General features: G+C 35.8%; 4 protein-coding genes across 5 annotated transcripts; 2 read left to right on the top strand and 2 right to left on the bottom strand.

Annotated features, from left to right (window-relative positions):
• The first annotated feature begins 4,996 nt into the window (after positions 1-4,996).
• On the top strand, positions 4,997-9,170 carry LOC121246644 (protein NUCLEAR FUSION DEFECTIVE 4-like). Its single transcript, XM_041144866.1, has 3 exons — positions 4,997-5,538; positions 7,182-8,065; positions 8,364-9,170. Exons 1-3 carry the CDS (start codon positions 5,209-5,211, stop codon positions 8,830-8,832), a joined length of 1,683 nt encoding a protein of 560 aa, XP_041000800.1. The 5' UTR covers positions 4,997-5,208; the 3' UTR covers positions 8,833-9,170.
• Positions 9,171-9,558: 388 nt separating this feature from the next.
• Positions 9,559-10,825, bottom strand: LOC121246645. Its single transcript, XM_041144867.1, has 2 exons — positions 9,842-10,825; positions 9,559-9,807 (listed from the first exon to the last, which is right to left on the bottom strand). Exon 1 carries the CDS (start codon positions 10,452-10,454, stop codon positions 9,873-9,875), a length of 582 nt encoding a protein of 193 aa, XP_041000801.1. The 5' UTR covers positions 10,455-10,825; the 3' UTR covers positions 9,559-9,807; positions 9,842-9,872.
• Positions 10,826-13,500: 2,675 nt separating this feature from the next.
• LOC121247814 (pentatricopeptide repeat-containing protein At4g02750-like) lies at positions 13,501-16,934 on the top strand. The gene is given in 2 exon segments (XM_041146264.1): positions 13,501-15,661; positions 15,664-16,934. Coding segments are annotated over 2 exon segments (2,730 nt in total). The 5' UTR covers positions 13,501-13,758; the 3' UTR covers positions 16,491-16,934.
• A 415-nt stretch (positions 16,935-17,349) lies between these two features.
• Positions 17,350-19,577, bottom strand: LOC121247017 (amino acid transporter AVT6E). 2 transcript variants are annotated; one of them, XM_041145348.1, is made up of 2 exons: positions 19,402-19,577; positions 17,350-19,262 (listed from the first exon to the last, which is right to left on the bottom strand). In XM_041145348.1, exon 2 carries the CDS (start codon positions 19,037-19,039, stop codon positions 17,849-17,851), a length of 1,191 nt encoding a protein of 396 aa, XP_041001282.1. In that variant the 5' UTR covers positions 19,040-19,262; positions 19,402-19,577; the 3' UTR covers positions 17,350-17,848. The 2 variants fall into 2 exon arrangements, with proteins under 2 accessions (XP_041001282.1, XP_041001281.1); XM_041145347.1 differs by having other exon boundaries at positions 17,350-19,577.
• Positions 19,578-21,478: the final 1,901 nt, after the last annotated feature.

Raw genomic sequence — 21,478 nt, 5'->3', positions numbered from 1 at the left:
AGAGCAATTAAAAAAATGAGATGAGATGAGATGGAGAAAAATGAGAAGATGAAAGAAAAGCAAAGAGAGGGTGAGCAGTACCTGAGTAGGTGAAGATATCGTGGGCTCCGTGTGGAGTGTAGGACAAACATAGTCATGAAGATAGGCGGGACGAGTGATGGTGCGGCGGGGATGAGAGATAGGAGGAGATGGAGGTGAGGAGAGAGGAATTAGCTCAGGTGAGTCGGGAAAAGTAGTCTCTGGAGATGGAGGAGATGGTATAGGAGGTTCAGGGACAGGCAGTGGAAGGACATGATGAGAATGAGAGGAAGTAAGAATATATTGGAAAGGGAAGTGGTGTTCATGGAAAGCGACATCACGAGAATAAAAAATAGAATGAGTGTCGAGATTATAAAGTTTGTACGCTTTATGAGTGCTGGGGTAGCCAAGAAAACACATTTAGTGACATGGGGAGAAAATTTATCGTGATGAGCACTAAGGGTTTGTGCATAGCAAAGACACCTGAATACTTGAAAATGGTCATAATTGGGTGTTTTATTAAAAAAACTTAAAAGGGGGACTTATTATGGAGAATGCGACCGGAGGTACGATTAATGAGATATGCAATGATAATGACACAATCTCCCCAAAATTTTAAAGGTAGATGTGCTTGAAAACGGAAACTACAGGCAACATTTAGAATGTGACTATGTTTACGTTCCGCAACGCCATTTTGTTGTGGAGTTTCAACACATGTACGTTTATGAATGACGTCATGAGTTTGAAGATATGTTTAAAATTGATGAGAAATAAATTCCTATCTATTATCAATACAGATAATTTTAATAGTAGTATTAAACTGATTTTGCACAAGAGCAAAAAAATACGTTAAATGCATAAAACTTCTTATTTAAAATGTATAAGATATATCTAAGTAGTGCGACAAAAATTATCAATAATTGTGAGAAAATAATGAGCCACACACAGAGAATAAGTATGATAGTCACCCCATATATCACAAAAAATGCGATTAAAATTAGGAACACTTTTATTTGCATGAATAGAAAAATGTAATCTTGTGTGTTTAGATCGAGAACAAACGTCACAATCAAAGAGAATACAAGGGGAATGAAAAAGGCTGGGAATAATAAAACTGGAAGGATGACCTAGACGTTGACGTCAGAAGGTCTTATTGACAATAGATTGAGTTGCTAAAGCAAGAGAAGATTCAGGCCGGTACATGTAGAGCCCAGTGCAAAGATCACCCACTCCAATCGGCCTCATCGATTGTGGGTTCTTAAATAAATAAGTGTTAGATGAGAATAAAATGACACAAAAGTTATGAAGAGTAATTTGGAAAACAGATAAAAGGTTAAAAGAGAAATTAGAGACAAAATAGACATTATGTAATATGAGAGAGAGAGAGAGAGAACACAGGTTCTCATCCCTTTGACGGGAACAACTTGGCCATTAGGGAGTTGCGTGTTGTGCTCAGAGACAATACTCCTTAGGTTGGTGAAGGCATCACGCCGGTGGCACATATGGTGGCTTGCGATGCTGTCCACCACCTAGTAGTAGTGCCGATCGAAAGAAAAACTAGAGGAGGAATGAGAAAATATGTTACCGGCAAAGTGGGTTGAAGGATTTGAGGAGGTGGTGGAGGACGACGATGCGAGCAAGGAGTTGGCCATATTGGCAAGGATAGGGATCAGTTAGGCTGATACCATGTTAAAACTGAGAGGGAGAGTGATTTTAATTCAAAAGTGTATATTTATTTGTATATCAATTTACAAATATATAGATGCACAGGAGACTAGGTATAAAAACATGTATAAAAAGTAAATAGATTAATTATATAAATTAGACATATTCCTATAATTAAGGTGATTGATTTTTTAGAGATGAAAAATCTGAAAAATATGATAATTGTCCATATATGGAAACTTTCACTAGACTACATCAAATCAATCTCGGATCTGATTATAAAATAGTTAATTACATTGTCACATAATTGTTGAGTTGGCAACTCCTCGGTTCAGTGGAATAAAAATAATTTCAAATGCAAAACTACATTGAAACTTTCATTTTGTTTCGGGGTTATTAATAATAATAAATGTACTACTTAATTATTACGAGGTATGGATCAATAATAAATCAAGGGTAATGATGTACATATAATTTTTTTTTTATAATTTTTTATATAATTATATTTTAAATAACTATATTTTAAAATAAAAATATTTATATAAAATAATATTATTTTTATAAATTACTTTACAAAAATGTTTCTCACTTAAAACATAATTATATAAAATACAATAAAAAATAATTATATGTATATCATTTGTGATAAATCAATCAGTGTCCTCTTGCATACACACATCAAGATTTATTAAAAAAGAAAATTCTCAAAACACATTCCTTTAAATTAAAAAATAAAATCTGAGACTTCTCTCCTCTCACGTTAATTTATAAGATAATGATAGGTTTATTATTTTTTATTATTATTTTATTATTTTATTATTTAGTTATTATTTATTTACTTAATAGATAAGAAATTAATTATTAGTGAAGTTGTATATATTTTAAAATTTTCTTAATAATTAAAAAAAAAACTTAAAAATATAATAAAAAAAAAATTCAAATATATTATAAAGTAGTAAAGTAATGGTAGAAATAATAACTGTATCATTGTCCTAATTTCTAACCCTTGTGGGATGGCATACGATGACAGCTTTTATTGCGCGGTGGCGCTCGGCCATCTTGCGATCAGATCTGACTATGGAATGGCGGCAAGCCACCCATGAGAATAAAATAGGTGTCAGCGGGGTGGCTGGGTGCCGCGCCACACCACTCCACACCAGACCGCGACCAAAAACAATATTATAATTTATAACCCAATATTATAGAGAGAAATATGCAAAAACTACTGTGCATAGTTTTAAGGTAATTTTGAAAAGTGTGTAATGTAGGTAGATAATGTGCGGTGGAGTTTGAATGATTGAATTGGAATCAGGGTCAGCTTCACTGTACTGAATCGACCGAGGAAATGTGAGTTGGCCTAGAGTACAATTTCAAAGCTCTTCTTATGTCTGTCGTTGTCGTTGTCGTTGTCGGCTAGCACATCAACAACAGCCCCACGAACACCCTGTCCCCATTTAAATATACTAGACAAAAGTGTTATTCGGCACGACAAATATACTGGAGAAACTTGGAGTAGTTTACGACGTTACGTGTTCCAAATTGATTGATAGCTCCATTGATTTCCACGTTACTATACCATCATATTTAAGTTGATTTGCAAAACATTCCATAGGCATCTGCCCCTCCCGCTCTTCAACTTTTGAGTAACATATGCACGTAATATTATTATAAATTAATAATATATTTATAAATTAATTAATAAAAATATCTATCTTTTAAAAATATTATTTTATAAAACATTGTACTAAGTGACGTATATTGTAAACGGTTTGATGGTATCAAATAGCAGTAATACGGTTAGATCATATTTTCAACCTTTGAGATGAACCCAGCGAGTCCAAAAATTCAATTTCTCGACACCTCTATACTTTATAAATTGATCACTTGACAGTGAAAATAATAGAATATATAATCTCTCATAACAAGATAAGATGAGCATTTTATTGTACCCGTGCCCATGGGGTTGTGCGGATATTAAAAGGTAATGTATATAAATATAGATGCATGCAATATGGGTCATTTTACAGACAGATGATCTACCGATAGAATGATCGATTATTTATTTTTTTATTTTTTTTAAAACATTAAAAAATATTTTTTTTAATATTTAAGAAAAAAAACCAATTCAATACATTTCTTAACATTTAAAATAAACAAAAAATAAAAATGCACCTATCAGTTTAGACCATGGGTCTACCTAGCATTTCTCATGCAATATAATCACTACGATGAATTCCAAACCCCAAGAGCAAGAAGATCTCACTCACTATGATGAACTATCTGAATTTTTCTCCCGTCTCCTAAAATCCAATAAACAATACATATAAAAAATATTTCCAAAATTTCTCATCACCAAACGTATCTCATAGAATCGGGCACCCAAAAATCTCCTCAACCAAAATTTAAGATAAAGTATCTCTCCAAATCTTTTAGTTTTTTTTCCCTCTTAACTTAAATTTTATATTATCTGGAACAAAAAAGTATATTATATCTCATCTCATCTAATTATTATAATTTTTTAAATTCGTACACAAAATAAAATAAACAATTTAACTTTTTCAAATTTTAAAATAAAAATAATATTAAATAAATATATTCTAATAATATTTTATTCAACTTTTAACTTATATATTTTTTATTTATTTATTTTTGTTACAAGAGCCTTTCTCTTAATTTTTTTTTTTTTAAAAAAAAAAAAATTGAGAGAGAAAATACATTAGTCAACAATATAAAATATCATAGATGTCCAATGGTAAACAATATTTTTTGGTGGCATTAAATGTTTGTTTGGATTTAGATATGTTATGATACGAGATAAAAGATTAAAGTTGAAAAAAATATTCTTAAAATATTATTTTTAATATTATTATTGTTTTGAGATTTGAAAAAGTTTAATTGAGTTTTGAAAAGTTGAATTGTTTATTATATTTTGTATAAAAATTTTAAAAAATTATAATAATGATATGAGATAAGATGAGATAAGATAAAACATTTTCCAAATCCAAATGAAATCTAAGGATTAAGCCCGGTTAAGTAATTGTTCACTAAAACTAAAGTTCCTCTTTTTCAAAAAAGAATTATTTTTTCTCATATATGTTTGATTAGAATTAAAGTTGACAAGTTTCGGATTAAGCGTTTGTTTTTATAGATGAAATGAGATGAGATGAATTGAGATTAAAGTTAAAAATTAAATAAAATATTATTAGAATATATTTTTTAATATTATTTTTTTAAAAAAAATTTAAAAAAAAACTATAATAATGAGATAAAAAAAATTGCAAAATGTTTTAATCTTCAAAGACAACCAATTTACTTGGTTGGAACCTGATAATCTTAACTACAGGCTGTAGCTTGAAGCCTTTACTAATTACTTCATAGTTACACACACGGTGGATAACCTGTTCTCCCACGTGATCTTTCCGATCCCGATTCCGACCCTATTAAATTCTCTCCTTTTCCTTGCGATTCATTTTGATGTGTTTGGTTTTCATAACCCATTAAGGTGTATAATAAATTGTGCTTCCGATGCCAAAAATAGCTCTGAAAGCAGGAAGCAGACCGCCATGGGTGGGTTTGGCAGCCGCAGTTTGGGTCCAAATTGCTTCCGGCAATTCCTACACCTTCCCACTCTACTCCGCAACACTCAAATCCGTACTGGGCTACAACCAGCAGCAGGTGACGCTGCTTGGAGTGGCTAACGATATAGGAGAGAGCGTGGGTATTCTTCCTGGTATTGCCTGCAATAAGTTCCCTCCTTGGGCCGTGCTTTTGGTTGGCACCGTGCTGTGTTTTTTAGGATATGGTGTTCTCTGGATTGCCGTTAGCCAGACTGTTCAGAACTTGCCTTACTGGCTGGTGAGCGAGCACTTAATCACCCTTTACCAATCCAGTTTATTCTTATTTTGTTTATAAAAAAACAATTTTTTCAAAGAACTGTCTCGTAAATTATTTTAATTAAAAAAACTTTATTAAAATTATTGCTGGATGGCTTCAATTATTTACTGTTTGGGATTTGGTTTCTGCAATATCTATATTCTGGTTGGAAAAAAAAAAAAAAAACATAAATCTTTAAGTGCCCATTTGGAGACTTTATTGTGCAATGGATTATAATTAATTTCTTGAACTGGGTGCGTCTGAGATAGAGTTTTGGTGGTTTATTATGAAATTTGGGTGAAGAATGCCTGATCGTAACAGTTCATGTGCTGTGGCTCTGAGCAACTTTGGAAGCCTACTGTTGATTTTCCGCATGGTCAAATTTTCCCTTGTCGAGAGTATAGAACCAAGCCTTAGTACCTTCTGTTTGATTCTTGGATATTACAAGACCTCAAGGTCGAGTTTGTGCATCAACGTGAGTTCTGTGCAGATTGTGTCTGTGGATACACATAAAATAAATGCAAGATTTTTATCCTATAAGGGAAAGACAGTAGCGGTTTTAAAAGCTTCTCGTTGTTTTTGCCGAGTACTAGTTAAATTTATTACAGATGAACTCAAAGGCTCCCTTAAAGAAACTAACTATGGACTCTAGAGAATTGTCTTTATGCTTCCTTGATGGAGATAATCTCCCTAGGCAAGATATTTTAAATTTTCAGGCCTAAATTCTTCCAAAATGCTTCCTTTGAATTTGTTCATAGAATTTTACCTCTAAATATATGTGTTTGGCCAGCTATCGCCATTACTTTACCCCTTATGATGCTCTTTTTTTTTGTTTTTTTTTCTTTCTATGAAGATGGCTATTTACTTATCTGTTAAACTGGATTTTGGAGAATATAGACTATTGATCTATTGATAACTATTATATAAGATTTGAAGAATAGCCTTTTGAGCCAGCCTAGAATTTGTAAGCTATGTAAGCTCATATTCTCCAACGTGTCAAAATTAACGAGTTGTTACTTTTACTCATGAAAAAAAGTGTCATTTTCCATTACGGATTGAAAAATGTGTTGACAGTGCAACCTCTTGGTATCAGGACATGGGAGCCAAAGTTTTCTGTTTAAAATCACTGTACTTAATTAACATAAGGGCAACAGAGCGGGCATGCAGACTTGTTTTGCACACTATTATAAATCAACATTACACTGTTTAGCTTTCACATTGTTGTACAAGGCTGTTTCCAATTGCACTCTAGGTTGCAGTTTTTGCAGCGTTATTAAAGGAGTTCGTGTGTTCCTCTTTAGACAAACTTTGTTTTATCTTCTTCTTCTTCTTCCTCTTCATCATCTTCTCTTCCTTCTTTACCGTAAAGAATGAATTATGTGGCTTCCATCCACTGGCAGAGATTAGATGGATTCAGATGCTTTTATGAAATAAAGTCAAGTTGGTTTCTAACTTCATTTGATATTTTAAATCTTTTGGGGATTTGATACAGTTCATTTTCAGCTTGATACTTTTGGCTGCTTCTTTTCAAATTTTTAGTTTCCCGTGACTTTGGGTATTTCTTTCTCTATATATGTGGGTTTTAGTTGTTTTGTTAATTCTGTTTTCTCTATCTCCAACGGCAGTTATGGCTTGCACTATGCATCGGTAGCAATAGCTGTGCATGGTTTGGCACACCTCTGCTTGTAACCAACATGAGAAACTTCCCTCTCAGTAGGGGCACAGTTGCTGGAATTCTCAAAGGTTATATTGGGCTCAGTGCTGCAGTGTATACAGTAATATGTAGTCTGCTACTTAATGATTCAGCTGCAAAACTATTGTTGTTCCTTGCACTTGGGATTCCTGTTTTATGTTTAGCCATGATGTACTTTATTCGGGCTTGTACTCCAGCATCTGGCGAAGACTCTTCAGAGCATGTTCATTTTATTTTCACGCAAGCTGCTAGTGTTTTTCTTGCTATATATCTTCTCTCAATCACAGTGATAAGCACCACAGTTTCTCTAAGTGGCACTGTGTCCTACATTTTAGTTGCCATAATGGTTATCCTTCTGATGTCCCCCCTTGCAATTCCTGTGAAAATGACACTTAATCCTTCTAAGAAACTTGGTCCCCCAGTTGGTTCTTTAGAAAATTTAGTTGGTTCAACCCAAATAGATCCTTTGTTAACACCATCTTCATCAGCTTCATATCTTGGAAGTTTCCATGAGGGTGAGGATTCCTCGGATGTGGAAACACTTCTTGCTGTTGGGGAGGGGGCCGTGAAGAAGAGAAGGAGACCTCATAGGGGGGAGGATTTCAAGTTTCGTGAAGCTCTAATCAAGGCTGATTTCTGGCTTCTTTGGTTTTCATACTTTTTTGCAGCTGGTTCTGGAGTAACGGTGCTCAATAATCTGGCTCAGATCGGAGTTGCATTAGGCGTTGATAATACGACAATGCTGTTGTCTCTCTTCAGCTTTTTCAATTTTGTGGGTCGTCTTGGCTCGGGTGTTATTTCTGAACACTTTGTCAGGTCATTACTTATTGCCTATGCTTTAACTGGTCATAGACTAGGTTGAATATCATCTCTCTCTCTCTCTCTCTCTCTCTCTCTCTCTCTCTCTCTCTCTCTCTCTCTCTGTGTTTGTGTGTGAAGAATGCTAAAAGTTGTCTCAAATTTCTATTTTGAATTGGTTACTTATTTTCCTCAATAGAACTTATATTGCTCCTTGCACAAGTAAATTTTAAGTTTTGTGTTTTCCTAGGTGTTATTTTCTTCCTACTTCATCAGGCCATAATTTTCACTTGATTTGAGACTATGTTTATTTCAGGTCAAGAAAAATACCTCGCACTTTTTGGATGATATGTGCACATATATTAATGATCGTATCATTCCTCCTATATGCATCGTCTCTCAATGGTTCTCTCTATATTTCTACTGCTCTGCTTGGAATCTGCTACGGTGTTCAGTATTCTACGATGGTCCCAACTGTCTCTGAAATTTTTGGCTTAAAGCATTTTGGTATAATTTACAACTCCATGGGATTAGGAAATCCTCTTGGTGCAATCCTTTTCTCATCTCTGCTTGCTGGTTATGTATATGATGCTGAAGCTGCCATTCAAGGAGGGTCTACCTGCTTAGGTCCTAATTGCTTCAGGCTCACTTTCCTGGTTCTTGCCGGCATTTGTGGGCTGGGCACCATTTTGAGCATAATTCTGACCATTAGAGTACGACCAGTTTACCAACTGCTTTATGCTGGCGGTTCTTTTCGACTTCCTCAAAGCTCAAACCACTCATAATTTGGGTTATTAATATCTGATCGGATGGAAGCATTCCAGTTTTATGGAGGTATGCTTCGATAAGTTAACTACCAAGGAGTGCCTTTGCAACGTCTTCCTCTGTCTGCAAATCTGCTAGCCATAGTCACCCCAGGTTGAAGATTTGTTGCTAAAGGCAATTTGTTTGGGGAAGCTTCAATGAAAGACGTTTTTAGTAGTTATAAAATAAATATGGTGGACTTAAGAGTAAAGGTATCGTATTCCTATTGTTATATTGGCCTTTGAGTAACTGTTCTAGTTTTGTATTATCACAATCACATTTCATCTTGAGGTGAAATCTTCCAAATTTTTTACACAAATCAACCTGCTTTCATCTTTATTGGTGTCTATCAGCTCATTTTATGATACACGTACCCCTCTTTTACCAATCTTTTTCAGAGTTCTGCTTCAAATGAAAGGCAGTTATGTAAAATCTGAATTCAAATAAGAAAAAAAAATCCCAGTACTTTTCATGAAGTGGCATGATCCCATTGGATGGTTGTAAAACGAGTTACTAAAATAGTTATACGAAAGTTGTACAGAGTTTCCTTAATTTTTTACCTACTAATATGGATGATTTGTGTCTACCATCGTCACCGAAAATAAAAATTGATGCAGTAGCCATGTTTGAATCTCAGCAGAATGGGGTGGAATTGGACATCTAATCTAACTTCTCATTGTGCTCACAAAGACATTAAAGACTAATGCTTTCTTTTTCTATCTTTCATTAAAGTCATTCCAAATACAGGCAGGGGAGGTGAGACAATCTTGTTACTGAAGCAGACACTTCATGCTAAAGTCTTGTCGTCTGCATCACCCACCGCCCACCGCTCATGATAAATATATAAAACAATTCTTCTATGAAACACGCCCAAAACCCTCTGGTGGAAGAACCCAAAAAACCCTTCTCTCACCATTGATTAACTTCACAAAAACCAAAAAATATGACAAAATGAGTGAGAGAGAGAGAGAGAGAGAGAGAGAGAGAGAGAGAGAGAGAGAGCAAAACAGAGAGGAAGAATTCATGTGGGTTTCAAATCCTGAAACATGGTATCCCACCTGATCTCTTCAACACCGGTCAACCAGTACCTGTCATCGCTGTCGTTCATCTTTTCCTCCTTGCGGAGATCACACACCAGAGGGCTCGAAAAACTGTCAACACGTGGAGGTCCGGAAGCCACCATAGGACTCGGACTCCCATTTGTGAGCAGCAACCTCCCCTGCTTTGCCATCGTCAATCTTTTGTTCCTCTTCATCATGGCTCCCTTCCATCTTGTCCCATAACTAGGCCTCGGCACAAGCACCAGAGCTGACTCCTCGCAATGAATCCATGTACGGATGTATTTAGCTAAGCACCTCTTTGTCCTCCTCATGGCAACAAGAAGCCTTGATATGGGGCGTGGGCTTGCACCCTTTTCTTTTCTAGCAAGCTTGAGGATTTCTAGCCTATGTTTGGCTATGGAAATCCCCATGCTTTGCAGAAACTCGTGGTTGAAGTAAATTATATCTTCTTCTTCAAGCTCATTGTGAGCAAAAGCGAGGCCATACTCGTAAACTAGAGACGGCTCAAGGCCGGTTTTGGATAGCCATGAAAACCAATCCATAACTAGCAAGGATTATATGGATATATCTGTTTTTCTGTGATAATTAGGGAGATGAGAGACATATATATATAAAGTTAGAGGATATAGGTGGAGATATTGTAAAGAGAAGGCAATGGAAGTTGCAGGTGAGTTGGACATTTTTTTGGGGTAGGGGAGGTCTGGTTTTCCTTTGTAAATTGGATGTGAGTTGAAACTTGAGAGTGACTAAAGCAAAAAGAAAGTGGTGTGGGGTCTGGCATGGCCATGTTCCCTCCATAAAACTGGGCAAAGTGTGATTGAGAGTTTGAGGAGTGAGACCTAAGGATTCCCTTGCAAGAAATGCTTGCCATCAATCACGGTTTGCCTAAAGAGCAGTAAGTAGTAGCGTGTGGGACACTCAGTGCTTGCTTGTTTTTGAGTGTGAAATTGGGAGGAAAGCGCACTCCAGTTTCAAACTCGACAACCCTTTTGCCAAAGCCAAAGATTGTTTGGTTAAATAAAAAACAATCATTACTTTTGTTCATCATCGCTACCAAACTCTATGAATTACACATGATTAATGCAACTCCCTCCTCCCATAATTCGAGTAACCGATGCTAACGCACCTTTATGACTTCAATATTGCTTGCATATATGGAATGATTGATTAGGGTAGCTTTTTTTATCAAGATAAATGTTTTTCTTTACATTTATAAAATCAAATAGATTTTTTTTTTCTTAAAAAGAAACTTTTACTTTCAAACAGATAAAAAGTGTGAACAATACAACGTAATCTATCATTGTTTATTGCTATTGTATTGATCATTATGTAGAAAGCCTTCCCTTGTTCGAGAATCAGCTGCTTGCCTCCTTTAGACTACTGAAAAAGTGAGAACCTTGAAGAATATATATTATTTCCTAAGACGGGTGGTTAATCTACTTGATTAATTAATTAAGAATAATATTATATACAGTCGTGGAATCCACAAACACTAAGCAATTATTTTGAAAAAAAGTGAGGTTCACTATTAAAAAAGTAATTAACTTTTTTTTTTCATGTGGATCTCATATTTACTCACTTTTTTTTAAAGAATTGCGCGGCTTTTGTACAATCCATAACTGTAAATATTATTTCTCATTAATTAAATGCATTAGGTTTTGTCTGTTGAACTTGTGTTTGTCATCCATATCCTTAAAAATATGGAAAACACTATTATGTCTACTCATTTTGACTCATCTATTTGACCGCTAATCAAAATTATTTATTTATTTTTTTTACTTAGTGATTAAGGAATTAATTTTAAATATATTGATGTATTTTTTTATTTTTTAAATATATTTAAATATGTTAAAAAATGTGAAAAAAAAAACTTTTTTATACTAAGTATATTAAGATGGGGCAGCATAGTAACTACAGTCTAAAAATATAATCTTGACACTGTTTATCCACAAGATGACGACAACAAATCAAACACAGTATCCAAGAACATGATAGAGCACATGAATGCTGGCAGTCCTTATGATTGAAAGAGTGATCAAGCACATGATGGTATCTTAAATTCTATTGGCATATTTTTGTACATCTATCGCCGGATCGAGCACTAGCAATTGTCCCCAAAGGCACTACTGTATTTCACTTTTGTTTCTGTCCAGCTTTGCTTCCATTCACATGTCGCGTCCCTATGAATTACATTTTGAAGTTAGAGAGGTTCAGGGGCCCAATTTAATTTAGACTATAATTATTAAATAACTGCTACATCTGTAAAAGAATTATATAAAAATAATTCAACAAATTAACGTGACTTCATATGATCCGTTAGATCTATTTTATAATAAAAATAATTTTATAATCTGACAAATCACATCAAGATACATCAGTTTGTGAGATTGTAGCTAGAGTATTTTCCTAATTATTAATATACTATTCATTGTGAATGCATGCATGAGTTCAGGTACTGCTCCCTTGTGGGCGGACATTTTGGTACAAACAAAGAGTAGTAATATATATACTAGGGTGCTTCATTTCAAATCACGTGAATCAAGTCTATAATATATACTGTATGATCTGGTCACGTTGCAAGTTTATGAAGGCACTTTCCACACACATGATTTTAAGATTTTTTGGTCTTTGTTGCCCGTGCATGATTTACATTTTTATTTTATATATACATATATATATATATATATAAAAGCGAAGTGTTAAAGTCACAAAGAGATTCAACAAAAATAAATCTATAAACTGATATGATTTCATATGATACGTTAAATCTATTTTACAATAAGATTAATTTATTAATTTTTCAATCTAACATATCACATTGTTTACTAATTTTGTAGTTGCTAGCTTATGAAGGGTTCCAAAAACATTGTTTAAAGTAATTTCTAAGAGTAAGAGAATTGATTAATTAGTGATGATCATCCTAACTGGCATTAGGTTTGGTTGCTCCAAGTGAACATCATCATTGAATCCAAGGAGTTGACTAGTGCGAGGCTTCATCTTTTTTGTTAACATAAAACCACCTAAATTAATTAAGGTGGTTAGAGTACGTAGTTATGATGTGACACATGCATTATTTCATCTATGCGCATGCAAATTGTTGACAAAAACTTGAAATATATGAGAAATTAAAATGAAAAAAAGAGAAGAGGCAGAATGAGAGGGAGAATGAAATTTAAAGAAATTGTTGGGAATAAAAGAGAAATTATATTTATAGTTTTAATTTTTACGGTCCGTAAATTGTATGAATTTACTTTGAAAAAATTAAATAATTTTAAAACTCACATAAAATAATTTTTTTTTAATGATAAAACCTATTATTATTATTATTTAATGAAATTGACGAAACTTGTAATAGTGAATATCGCATTGCTCATGTGCCCAATCTATAGCCAACAGGATCCATTACTGCTTTATGGGATATATTTTGACACCTTATATTTTAAATTTTTTTTATTTAATAATTAAGAAAGTAATTATTAGTGGGTTGATTTTTTTTTTTTATATTTTTTAAAAATATTTTTAAATAATAATAAAAATTTTAAAAATAAAAAAGCTAATTTGTGCCAGCACTACTCTTAAAAGGTTATAGTAATAACTCGTAATGGGGAAGGTTTAGCCATGGCAAAAATACAAACCAGACAAATTTTGTAAACAGAAGACATAGAATCAGAAAAACCGAGCTCGCGGGGTCTCTCCGACCAGACCCCAGAAAGCATACTGCCGAATCAAGTTTTGGGTTATACCTGAACCTATCCTCCATCTCTCTCTCCCCCTGGACTCTCTCGCCTGCAAACAACACCCTTTTCGCAAGGTGAGGTGTTGATTAAACGTCTCTCACTATGTTCAATGATAATGCGTCGTCTCTTCCACTTCCGCTTCCTCTCTTCATACTCTCCTGTCCCACAGACCCATCTGTTCCGCTGCAACAAAACCATCCAGGACCTCTCCAAACTCGGCAGAGTCGTCGAGGCACGAGAGTTGTTCGACTCCATGCGTCGAAGAGACCCGGTATCTTGGAACTCCATGATTTCTGGTTACACCCAGAACGGTCTTTTACACGAAGCACAAACCCTGGTCAATGAGTTTCACGGAAAGAATGTCAGAACTTGGACAATTTTATTAACCGGGTATACGAAATTTGGGCGTGTCAATGAGGCTCGGGTGCTCTTTGATGCAATGCCGGAGCGTAATGTGATTTCTTGGAACGCTATGATTAGTGGATATGTGGACAACGGTGATCTGATTAGTGCCAGAGAATTGTTTGATGAAATGCCTGAGAGAAATGTCGTGTCATGGAACTCGATGATTACAGGGTATTGCTACTACGGTATGATGAGCCAGGCAGGTGAGTTATTTGAGAAAATGGTGGAGAGGAATTTGGTGTCTTGGCTGGTTATGATATCCGGGTTTTCTGAGATAAGTAAGCATAGAGAAGCATGGACTGTTTTTTTGATAATGGTGAGAAGTGGGATGAGGCCAGACCAGGCAGTATTGGTCGTAGCGTTATCAGCCATAAATGGGTTGAATGATTTAGAAATGCTCGAGAGTTTGAGGACTGTGGCCATCAAGACGGGGTATGAGAGAGATGTGGTTGTGGGGACGTCAATTTTGGATGCCTATACCAGGAATGGGAGTTTGGATAATGCGCTTAAGTTTTTTGAGACAATGCCAAAACGAAATGAGTACTCATGGACCACGATGATTGCAGCATTTGCACACTGTCATAGATTTGAGAATGCGATCGCTTTTTATGAGAGGGATCCAATTAAGAGTGTTGCCACACGGGCAACAATTATAACTGCATATGCTCAAAAAGGAAGGATGTATGAAGCTAGACGTATATTTGATGAGATTTCTAACCCCAGTGTTGTCATGTGGAACGCTATGGTTGCTGGGTATGCCCAGAACGGAATGCTTGAAGAAGCTAAAGATATTTTTTTGCATATTCCTGAGCGTAGTGCTGCTTCTTGGGCTGCCATGATTTCTGGGTTTGTACAGAATGGACAAAGCAGAGAAGCTTTAGAGTTGTTTGCTGAGCTTCATAGGTCAGGAAATGTTCCAAATCATTCAAGCTTTACTACTGCTCTTTTTGCTTGCACTAACATTGGAGATTTTGAGATGGGAAAACAGATACACTCGCTTACCATTAAGACAAGGTGCCAATTCAATTCATTTGTTGGGAATGGGCTGATTTCCATGTATGGGAAGCACAAGAACATTGAGGATGTTTCTCAGGTTTTTAGCACAATGAGAGTAAGAGACATTGTATCTTGGAACTCCCTCATTTCTAGGCTTTCAGAGAATTTCATGTTGGATGATGCTCGAAAAACTTTCGAAAAGATGCCAAATCGTGATGCGGTGTCTTGGACTGCCATTATTTCAGCTTATGAGCAAGCAGGGTATGGGGATGTTGCCTTTGCATTGTTCCTTGACATGTTAACCAGAGGAATCAGTCCAAACCAATTAACCATTACAAGCCTCCTGAGTGCTTGTGCAAGCCTTGGTGTAATCAAGTTAGGGCAACAGATCCATGCTTTGACACACAAACTTGGAATTAATTCTAGTTTGTCTGTTTCCAATGCTCTTATAACAATGTACTTTAGGTGTGGGAGTCTGGATGGCCTTTGTGTCTTTGAAGAGATGCCTGACCAAGACATAGTCACATGGAATGCGGTTTTAGGAGGCAGTGCACAGAATGGACTCAGTACAGAAGTGGTCCAGATTTTTAAACAAATGGAAGCCACTGGGGTCTCCCCAATGAAATCAGCTTTCTGGGGGTTTTACGTGCTTGTGGCCATGCCGGGTTAGTGGATAAAGGGTGGGCTTATTTTACTTCCATGAGCCAAGATTATGGGATTACCCCTTCGGTTTATCACTATACTTGTATGGTTGATCTCCTTGGGAGGGCTGGATGGCTTTCTGAAGCGGAAGCTCTCATCCAAAACATGCCTGCAAAACCAGATGTTGTGATTTGGGAAGCACTTCTTCATGCTTGTAGGATCCATGAAAACATGGAACTTGGCCAGAAAATTGCTGAAAGGCTTTTCCAGATGGGAACAAATAGATTAGGAACTTATATTTTACTATCTAATATATATGCGTCTCAAGGTTTGTGGGACAGAGTATGGGAAATAAGGCAATCAATGAAAGATAGGGGAGTGAGCAAAGAACAAGGAATCAGCTGGATTGAGATCAATAACAAGTTACACTACTTCCTTATGGGGGACAAGACTCATGATGAGATTGGTGAGATTCACTTGACATTGAAGAACTTGTATGGACGGTTTAGAGAAGGAGGTTATGTACTAGATACAAACTTTGTTCTGCATGACATGGAAGAGAAGCAAAAACAGGATGAGCTTCTCTACCATAGTGAAAAACTTGCCATTGCCTATGGGATCTTGCGCATGCCAAATGGATCACCAATTCAGATCATGAAAAATCTCCGAATTTGTGGTGATTGTCACTCCTTTATGAAATTTGTTTCCAACGTTACCCAGCGTAAAGTTGTCATTCGAGATGCAAGTAGATTCCATCATTTTTGTGATGGCTTGTGTTCTTGTGGGGATTATTGGTGAGCTTGGTCGCTGAGCAGATACCTTCATTTTTCTAACGGAATGAATCAGGAGGCGAAATGTGCCACATTAGAGGACGAAATCATGTCTATCTCCGAATGCCATTCTGGGTTAGGTGTTACTCAGATAGAAGGTCGATGGTCATGCATTTTTATGGATTCTAGATGGAATGAGGACTTCAAAGTTTTCATATCTGATACTTCAAGACGTAACCAGGAAATGAAGGTTTTACTGCATCCTGTTGTTCAGAGGATGGTTCCACAGTTCTAACTGTGGAAATAGAGTACACATACGAATTTTTACATTAACATAAAGAGTTTCTGAGAATCTGGCCTTCCCTTAGCCGAAGAACAGTTTTCCACTAACTGGGTTCCAAGTGTACCTCAATTCTTGCTTGTATACTATTCATTAATCTTTATCACCATGATATAGTAAGTTTGATTCTTTCATGCTTATGCACTTTTCTCCTTCGTTGAACATTATTCCCTTCTATGCCTTGAGGTTAAAAACTGGGCATTGCACCGTTTGAAAAGATGGAAAGGAATTTTAACATTTTGATTTATTTATTTTTTTAATTAACCTTCTTCTTATTTAGTAAAATATTGTGAGTTTATTCGATGAACATAAATAGTGAAACTTATACCAAGTAGAAAGAGAGAGAAGAGAATAGAAAGAGTCCGGGCGTTATTTTTCAATTTCAGAAACAAGGAGTGCTGGATAATGTTCAAAACCAGGGAGAAATATTTTGGGCGCTCTCTCTCTCCATACACGGATGGTTCAACAGCATAGCAATGATGAAGAAGGATTACTATGGCTGATGACATGATAACTAAAACACTAGAAGAACAAACCTTTGTCCAACAACGTAAAATCATGCTTGCTAATGTAAACTAAAGTGTTCGTTAAAACAGCAGTATTGTTTCTGAACTATACAGTTACAAAACAACTTACAACGGGCTCGCCAGTTAAGAAATAAACACAGGACTAAGGTAAAGCATGGCATGTCAATCCATGTGAAGAGTTTACAACTCAACTTACATGTGGAGGTTACATCCAAGAAGATTTCCCTCTTAGCATTCCTGACAATGTTATCTGAACCTGCACGGATCTTCGGCAGTGTAAAAATACATGGTATCTGGAATATAACGACCACTCTGATCTTTCAATCACCACGTGCCGAAGCAATGTACTTTGTTAAACCTCCCTGGTCAAAGATCCATCAGTCTCCCAATTTCATTTAATTTCTCATATCAGATAGGAAATAAAGTAACGTTAAACAAAGAAGCCTTGCCCCATCAATCCGCAGAAAATTTCCAAATCAATACCCAGTAAAACTAATCCCAACATTCCTATGGAAAGAATCATTCGGAATGGCTTTCAATGCTATAAATATTTCCTATCACTCCAACAATCCCGACTACTACAGCTAATATTAACATCAACCAGGACGAGAACTTTTCGCCCGAGCTCAAACCACCCCCTTGCTTACTTAACCTTAATGCTATAAGAGACGGAAATATAAAGCCTAATGATACTGCCGTTGTTGCACCCGTAAACTTGAAAGCTGTCCATATGTTGGGAATCATAGTGGAACCGAAGTAAACAAGTACCAATGAAACTGCTGTCAAGCCTAAAGACCTCTTCCTACTCTCTAACAGTGGAGTAGATCCTTCAAACACCAAGGCGTCCACTGTTTGCCGTAGGGAGAAATGAACAACTGGGAAAACAAGAATTAAATGAAGAATGTATCCAACCCGGACAATATAGTTCAATGCCGAACTGAAACGAATCCCAAGGTCCTTATCAAAATTGGTCAGCACATCAGACTCGGTACCCTGCCCAAATAAAAGATAGCCTGATATGGCTGTAAAGGCATAGACCACAATGCAAACTGCAGTAGTGATCCTCCCCACCCGGTTCATCTTCTGAGGAGACCGCCCTTCAAGTTCGTTATATATAGGCTGAACATTGAAATGACAAACATAAGCGTTTGTCATGATAGGAATCACCACAAGTAAATCCAGAATAGCCTTCTTTGACCCAAAATCCGGACCCAACCTCGGAGCCTCGATTCGCCCTTCAACAAGCTTAATAAATGCAATAACACAGGCAACCACAACAAACACAATGGCAAGCGCCACAGAAGCAGCTGAAGTCAAACTCAACGAATCAATCCTCTCTAGAACACAAAGTGGTGCAAGAAACACCACCACCACAACCAAAATCACCAGCTTCCTCTGATCCCAGACCCCATTCCCCAGCCACTGATCAAAAACTCCCACATGATGAACTGACCCCGACATCACATCCCCCATAATAATCAAATACACCACCAACACGCCCGCATTGTTCACAATTATACAAATCTCCAAGAATACCCTTGCCGGCCTCCCCATCGCGTATTGCACGACCTCACCGTACGAAGAGGCCTTACACAACACCGAAAACCTTACCAACAACTCCACGCTAATTTCCGACAAAATGCCCATCAGGATTATCAACACAAATCCAGGAATCAATCCAAGCACTTTCATTGCGGCCGGTAGGGCCATAATCCCAGCCCCAATAATTGAAGTAGTTAGGTTGAAGACGGCCCCAGAAATTCCAGACCCAGATTTAGACCCGCCATCGATAAGAGGATAATTATCAAAATCAAGATCAGGATCATTATCAATACCATCATCACTATCATTCACATTCTTGGAAGAACGTAGAAAACCTCCTTCTTCATCAAAAGGATGTAATTTGGCATGGGTTTTGGGAGGGGATCCAGGGCTGTGGGGATCATTGTGGGATTGTAATTCTACGTATGAGTTTTTGGGTACAGTGGAATAAGCGCTATCCATCTATATAATAACAAAACTAGTGCAATAAAAACTTGAAATCGTAGATCAAAGGGGAAGAGGAAGCTTACCAAAGAATGGAGATGGCGGAAAAGTTGCAGTTTGGGATTGGGAAATGGGTTGGTTTTCAGAAACGCTAGATCCCAGGGTCAACCCGAAGGGAAAGAAACAGAGGCTTTGATTTCTTATTAAGTTATTAGTTATTAGGAGGAGGAACAGGTTTTGCTATTGGTGATTGTTAGTCCAGTTGGCGTTTCCAAAATGGACTTTTCCTAAAAAAAATATATATATATATATTGTGATTAGTGCCACATCACGCATGATATTACCATGTCAGCTGGAGCCCAGTTGAAACGCAGGTGGTGAGAAATTTTTAAATAGAAATAATATTTACATCCGTGTAGTGCATAAATACAACATAATTCTTTTGAAAATAGTGAGTAAATATAATATCTAAGTAAAATTTTAAAAAATAATAACTTTTTAATAATAAACCCTACAATTTTTCAAAATGATTGTGTGGTGTACTCTACGACTGTATATAATATTACTTATTTTTAAAATAATAATACTAGATACAGTTATGAGTTATGCAAGTATCGCGCATTTCTTTTAAAAAAAAGTAAAGTATACCATTTAAAAATTAATTATTTCATGCAATCTCGTATTTGCTCACATTTTTTAAAATGAATGTATGATGTTTGCGTATTATATAAATATAAATATCATTTTTCTTTTGATGCTTGTATTTCTTTAAAAAAAAATTATATTTATAAATCTGCTTAATTTAATTCTTTCTAAATAAAATTTTTAATGGCCTCTCTTATATTGGATTTGCATAGCTCTAAGAGGGGAGGTTTTGACACAAAAGACATGCTAATGTAGGATCAAATGAAGACTAGGAGAATAAATAAATAAATAATTAAGATCAAATGAAGACTAGGAGAATAAATAAATAAATAATTAAGATTGAGAGAATGTTTGGATGTATATATTTTAAAGGAATTTGGGATTCTTTTGAATTATCATTGTTTTTTAGAACAAAGATGTTATTTTTTTGGTAAGGAGAGTTGGTCAAATATGAAGACACGACATACTAATAAGAATAATAATAATTCAAACTTTATATATAATAATAATAATAATAAAAATAATAAAAAAAATAATTTATCAATCAATTTATCATATTTTATATATAATAATAAGGTTGGACAGTTCAAACTTTTGGTCTCAGAATTGCATGTCGTATTCAAACCAATAAACAAGATATAATCCGTAGCCGAAACCCTAGCACACATCTCGCTCTCTCTCTTTTTTTAGAGTAGCTTCCTAAAAAAACTCAGATAAGAGGAGGGAGGGAGGAGCCGAAAGCTTCGGCTCCTCCCTCCCTCATCCCTCCTCCCTTTTCTCTCTAGTTTTTTCTTTTATTTTTTGATTTTGTGTGTTTTTCTTTTAAAGTAGGACGAAATGTCGATTTGTTGTTCTTCAGAGCCTCGCAACCACTACGCACCCCACCGCAAGATTCCCTAAGTGCTGATCTTTCAGGTAGGAGAAGAATCTCGTCGAATGGAGCAATACATGAGCCACACACGCTCTGATCTATGCGCCACCATAAGGGGAGCTTTACTGCCGCCACGAACGACATTTCTAAGACCAGGTTCATCTATTTTTTAGGAGCACCACCACAATCCCTGTGTTTTTTTTTTTTCCTCTAAGGTTGAAAATGCGGATCTACAACTTTCCAAGTTGTATTTCACTATTTTCCTATGTATCATTTACGTTTTCTGTTATTTCTTTTATTTTAGGTTAATAATAAAAAAGAAATAGTTCTTAAACATTTTGTCCATAGAGTAAAAGTTCTCTCCTCCTCTTGAGAGTGCGGTTTGAAATCTCTACTTTAGGTAGAGTATGATCTCTCAGACGGTTTATATGTAGAGAGTTTATAGAAGTTAAGACCAAACCAATCACAAAGGAATTTGTGTACTAGTAGAGTTACAACCGTGAGTAGTTGGCTTGTAATTTTAGTTTTTTCCTGTATGTATCAATCACAGCTGTAACTTCGCTTTTATGAATGAACGAAGTTTATTTCTCTTAAAAAAAATAATAAACAAGATATACTCAAAAACTTTTATTATTATTATTTTCTTT

Source organism: Juglans microcarpa x Juglans regia, chromosome 1S, assembly GCF_004785595.1.
Source record: "Juglans microcarpa x Juglans regia isolate MS1-56 chromosome 1S, Jm3101_v1.0, whole genome shotgun sequence".
Taxonomy (NCBI): domain Eukaryota; kingdom Viridiplantae; phylum Streptophyta; class Magnoliopsida; order Fagales; family Juglandaceae; genus Juglans; species Juglans microcarpa x Juglans regia.
The sequence above is the reverse complement of the archived record's forward strand: the minus strand, read 5'-3'. Positions and strand labels throughout refer to the sequence as shown.

Coding starts and splice junctions, on each gene's coding strand:
- LOC121247017 (XM_041145347.1), bottom strand. CDS start 19,333: ATGGATAGCGCTTATTCCACTGTACCCAAAAACTCATACGTAGAATTA.
- LOC121246644 (XM_041144866.1), top strand. CDS start 5,209: ATGCCAAAAATAGCTCTGAAAGCAGGAAGCAGACCGCCATGGGTGGGT. Junction 5,539..7,181: donor AGAACTTGCCTTACTGGCTG/GTGAGCGAGCAC, acceptor CTCCAACGGCAG/TTATGGCTTGCACTATGCAT. Junction 8,066..8,363: donor ATTTCTGAACACTTTGTCAG/GTCATTACTTAT, acceptor TGTTTATTTCAG/GTCAAGAAAAATACCTCGCA.
- LOC121246645 (XM_041144867.1), bottom strand. CDS start 10,454: ATGGATTGGTTTTCATGGCTATCCAAAACCGGCCTTGAGCCGTCTCTA.